At 37.9% G+C, this 4754-nt stretch overlaps 1 protein-coding gene across 1 annotated transcript in view; it reads left to right on the top strand.

Moving 5' to 3' along the window:
- The first annotated feature begins 544 nt into the window (after positions 1 to 544).
- The window catches only part of TG (thyroglobulin), a 385510-nt gene continuing 381300 nt past the window's right edge, over positions 545 to 4754 (top strand). The window contains 2 exon segments of the mRNA XM_036741632.1: positions 545 to 608; positions 1383 to 1491. Coding sequence (XP_036597527.1) covers positions 545 to 608; positions 1383 to 1491 — 173 coding nt within the window.

Here is a 4754-nt window from a genome sequence, read left to right as displayed (position 1 = left end):
GTGTGTGTGTGTGTGTGTGTGTGTGTGTGTGTGTGTGTGTGTGTGTGAGTGTGTGTGTGTGTGTGTGAGAGAGAGAGTATACACACATATGTATGTATATATGTATATACATGCATATACATAAATATGTATGTATATATGTATATACATGCATATGCATAAATATGTATGTATATAGCACATAACAAACTTCAAAGTGCTAAGTGAATGCAATGAATATTATGTCCTTGGCATTTATTTTATGAGGCCATGGTTCTTAACCTGAGCCTTCCTCACCCCTGTTCTCTATAGCCAAGTGATCTTTCCGCTCCTTGGCTGCCTGAGTGCTTCTCTGAAATGGTGGGAGCTCTTGTGGAGGAGACAGGTGGGGGTTCATGCCTCATGATGGGGTGAAAAAAATAACAATGGTAACTCTTGCCCTTTAAGTGCCCGGTGTATCAGTGACTAAGGAACAGTAGAAATCATATAAAAGACTCATAGGGGAGAGACTGCATAAGGCTTCGTTCCCTTTATCCAAGGAAGGGTAAAGCACTTTCCTTGGAAAATGGCAAGGCTGCTCCTGGGCAGCCTGCTGTGTCTTGCCAGCACAGCATTAGGCAATATCTTTGGTAAGTTTGCCCACTGATTTAAGTGCCAAAGTGGAGGATGCACAGGAGCTTTTCAGGGAAATTATAGCGGGCTAAGAATTATACTCAATACTTTGGGCAGGGGTTGAACTAAGTACCTCAAATAGGAATTAGTTGATAGTAGGGGTTCCTAGGCTATATTTCTTACATCTCTGGATAATTGAATGGGGGAAAATTGTATCTTTATTTTCATTAAACTCTTCCTAAAATCTAGCATATTCTTCAATTATGAATATAGATAACAAACATTATTCTGAGAAGGGGTCCGGAGGTTTCCCAGGTTGCCAAATGGGTCTATGGCACCAAAGTGTTTAGAACCTTTGTTCTACTCTATTTCAATATTACAGATTACAAGATAAACTTTTATAAAACAACTGTACAATAGAAAACAAGCATATGATTTGTCTGATTATATAAAGGATTAAGTAATGCAAAATAATAGAACAAAAATATCAAGGCAATATTCCTTCCTGATAAAGTTTATTAAAGGAGGATGAGAAAACTGAGTCTCGGAGAAGTTAAGTAATTGTGCTAATGTCCCTCAGGCAATAGGTCAGAAAGTCAGGATTTGAACTCAAGTTTTCTGGCTCCAATCAAGGAGACTTTCTACCCTTTTTGTAGTTCTCTAAAACAACAGAATGGTTTTCTTTACTTAAATGATATTTTTGTTCAAATTTATTTTTCGCTTCCTTATTAGTCTGGATTTTATGAATTCTATCCATATTTCCTACTAATGAGACTCTCATTTTCTTATAGAATATGAAGTAGATTCCCAGCCCTTACGCCCTTGTGAACTTCAGAGGGAGCAAGCATTCCTGAAGAAAGAAGACTACATCCCTCAATGCTTAGCAGATGGCAGATTCCGGTAAGGTGACTAGGTAGTCTAATCATATTTTTTAAAAGATGCTGCAACCAATTGTGCATTGGAAACCCTGGTGTCTCAATCAAGTATTAATGACTCTCCATCCTAAGTGCTAATAAATGGGGGGGGGGGTAGGGAGAATGCATGGGTACTTGCTCCAAATAACTGCAAGACTTTGTTTAAATAATATTTTTCCTTCTTTTCTTAAAAACTTTTAAGAATTATTGCTAAAAAAACTGAATGGGATAACTAAATTTTAGTTCTTTATGGGAAAATAGGGGTTTTGTTATTGTTGTTGTTGTTGAAAAGGACCTTAAAGAGAATTCAGCCCAACTGCCTCATTTTACAGATGAGAAAACTAAGGCCAGAAGGGTTAAATAACTTGTCCTAAGGTCACCAAACTACAAAGTAGCTCTTGCCACAATTGCATATTGAACTAGTGAAAGATGAAATTGTTCCCAATGAATAGGCTTGGATAATCCCAAAACCTGAATAATTAGCCCCAGAATGAACAAGGTGGCTTTGCCTTCAGTTAATTCTCCCTTGTATATTCTATCCTGTTGGCCTACGAGAACTTCCTAGTCCAGATGTAGAGCTCTTCAGATGAGTAGCCCCCCAAGAGCAAGATTTCTTTGCCCATCTTAAAAATGAGAGCCGGCCTCAGAGTCACAGACCATTTGTGTTAAAGTTATTAAGAAACAGCCCTTAATGAATAGATAAGAATGATTTGTAGAGAGTACTTGGCTTCCCTGTAAATAAAGGTTGTTGACTGTGTTTAAAATTCTGGGAAAGTCAAAAAAGCATAGATCTAAACTGTCCTCCTTCCATCCCCCCCCACCCTGCCCCGCCCGTGCCTTTATAGCACTGACTTGTTTAGGGTATCCATTTACATTTTTAGAAATTGTATTGATGTTTCTTTTTATATCATCTATATTTCTGTGTATATATTCCTCCTCTCTCTCCTCCCCATCAAGTCATCCCTTTTAATAAAGATGAAAATGAAAAAAAGGTAATTCAACCAAACTAACAGATCAGCTGAATATGACTATATCTATCTATCTATCCATCTATCTATCCATCTATATGCATGTACATATACATATACATACACATACACACATATAAATACATATACATACACACATACATACACATGCGCATATACATATACACACATACACGCATACACGCATACACGCATACGCATACGCATACGCATACGCATACGTATACGTATACACACACACCAGCTTTGATTTGAACTCATATCTTCCCGATTCCAGGACTGGCACTCTATCTAGTGCAGCACCTAGCTAGAGTGTAATAATGTTCTATTTCATGAATATACCACTATTTGTTTGGATATTTCCCAATCAATGGGTACCTATTTTGTTTCTGGCTCTTTAGTACTATAAAAAATGCTATCAATATTGCTGATGCCTTTTCTTCTTGCATAAAGGATCGTAGATCTAGAAGCGACCTCAGAGACCATCTCATCAAACCCCTTCATTTTACAGATGGAGAAACTGAGGCTCAGGGAAATTAAGTGATTTGCCCAAATTGATATAAGTAGTGTCAGTAAGGAGATTTGAACCCAGGTCCTCTCCCTTCAGAGCCAGGGTTCTTTCCTCTGAATCGTTTTCCCTCTTAGTTATGTTTGTGTGTACTTTGCACTATAAACACAGACCTGAATCCTTTCTATAATAAAATATAATAGGAAAAAATTGGATGCAGCTAGATGGCATGGTGGATAGAGGGCTGGACCTGGAGACAGGAAGACTCTTCCTCCTGGGTTCAAATCTGGCCACAGACACTTTGTAGTTGTGTGACCCTGGGCAAGTCACTTAACCCTGTATGCCTCAGTTTCCTCATCTGTAAAATGAGCTGGAGAAGGAAGTGGCAAACCACTCCTATATCCTTCCCAAGAAAACCCCAAATGGGATCAAAGAGTCAGACACAATTGAAACAACTGAATAACAACAATAAATGGAAAGAACTCAGTGTAATTAAAAAATGAACTCAGTATAAATAGAAAAATCAAGTTTGTCCATGAAGAAGGGATTACAAAATGTTCCTCCCACCCTTTGGGGACAGCCAGGTGGCCCAGTGGATAGAGCTCTGGGCACAGAGTCAGGCTTTAGTTCAAGTATGGCCTCAGATACCTAGTTACTGTGTGAACTTGGGCAAGTAGTTTAATTTCCCTTCACCTCAGTTTCCTCATCTGCAAAATTGGGATAATAATAGCCCATATAATCCCAGGGTTGTTCTGAGGATCAGACGAGATGATAGTTGTAAAGTGGTTAGCACAGTTCCTGGCATATAGTGAGTGTCATATAAATGTGGCCTATTATTATTCTTTGACAAAATGAGAGATTTGATATATACACGAAATAAGAGTTTATATATGTGTATATATATGTATATGTGTGTATACAAACACACAACAGTAGCAACAACAACAAAGAAAAAAAATCTGATATCCAGCAAATCCATCTGACAATGTAGGTGATGTTCATGCCCTTGGTCTCCTGACTCTCTTCTGTGATGGAGAGAAATATGTTTCATTACATGTTGTCTGGGACCAAACTCAGCTATTATAATCACTCTGCCTTTGATGTTTTTTTTTGATCTTTTCACTGCCATTATCATAGATATTATGTCTACAGTATGATGTTCTTTGATGCTACTTACTTCTGTCTGCATCAGTTCATACAAATCATGACATGTTTCTCTGAGTTCTTCCTATGCTTCATAAGGTTGCCCAATAATACTCCATCATTTCCATATTCCACAATTCCACAACTGGTTCAGCAATTTCTCATTCAATGCATTCTCAATTTATTTCCAGTTCTTTGCTATTTGTGAAAAGTGCTAACAAATTTTTTCATAAATAATAAAAAAAGAAAATTTAGCTTCCTCTTGTCTATATCTCCATGAATTTCATTCGTGTTAACAAAACTTTCCTTGAATTATTTTCTTTCTATTAAAGTGGCATATACATTTATACAAAAGATGGGGAGCATGGGGAGGATATAGAGAGCCGGACATTGAGGGATGTGCTGTGGTAGCTTGGCTTTTTGGTTAGGAGTTAAAGGTAGGACGGGCCTTAGAGATCATCTGCTCCAATTCCTTCATTTTACACATAAGGAAACTGAGGACCATCTAAGTAAAATGACTTGTCCAAGGTTATGCTGCTAGTTTGTAGCAGAGCTGGGATCAGAACCCAGGACTCCTTACTCCAAATCAAATCCTGTTTCCACGTATAG

This window comes from Trichosurus vulpecula, chromosome 1, assembly GCF_011100635.1.
Source record: "Trichosurus vulpecula isolate mTriVul1 chromosome 1, mTriVul1.pri, whole genome shotgun sequence".
NCBI classification, from domain to species: Eukaryota; Metazoa; Chordata; class Mammalia; order Diprotodontia; family Phalangeridae; genus Trichosurus; species Trichosurus vulpecula.
This window is presented reverse-complemented; position numbering and strand designations above follow the sequence as displayed.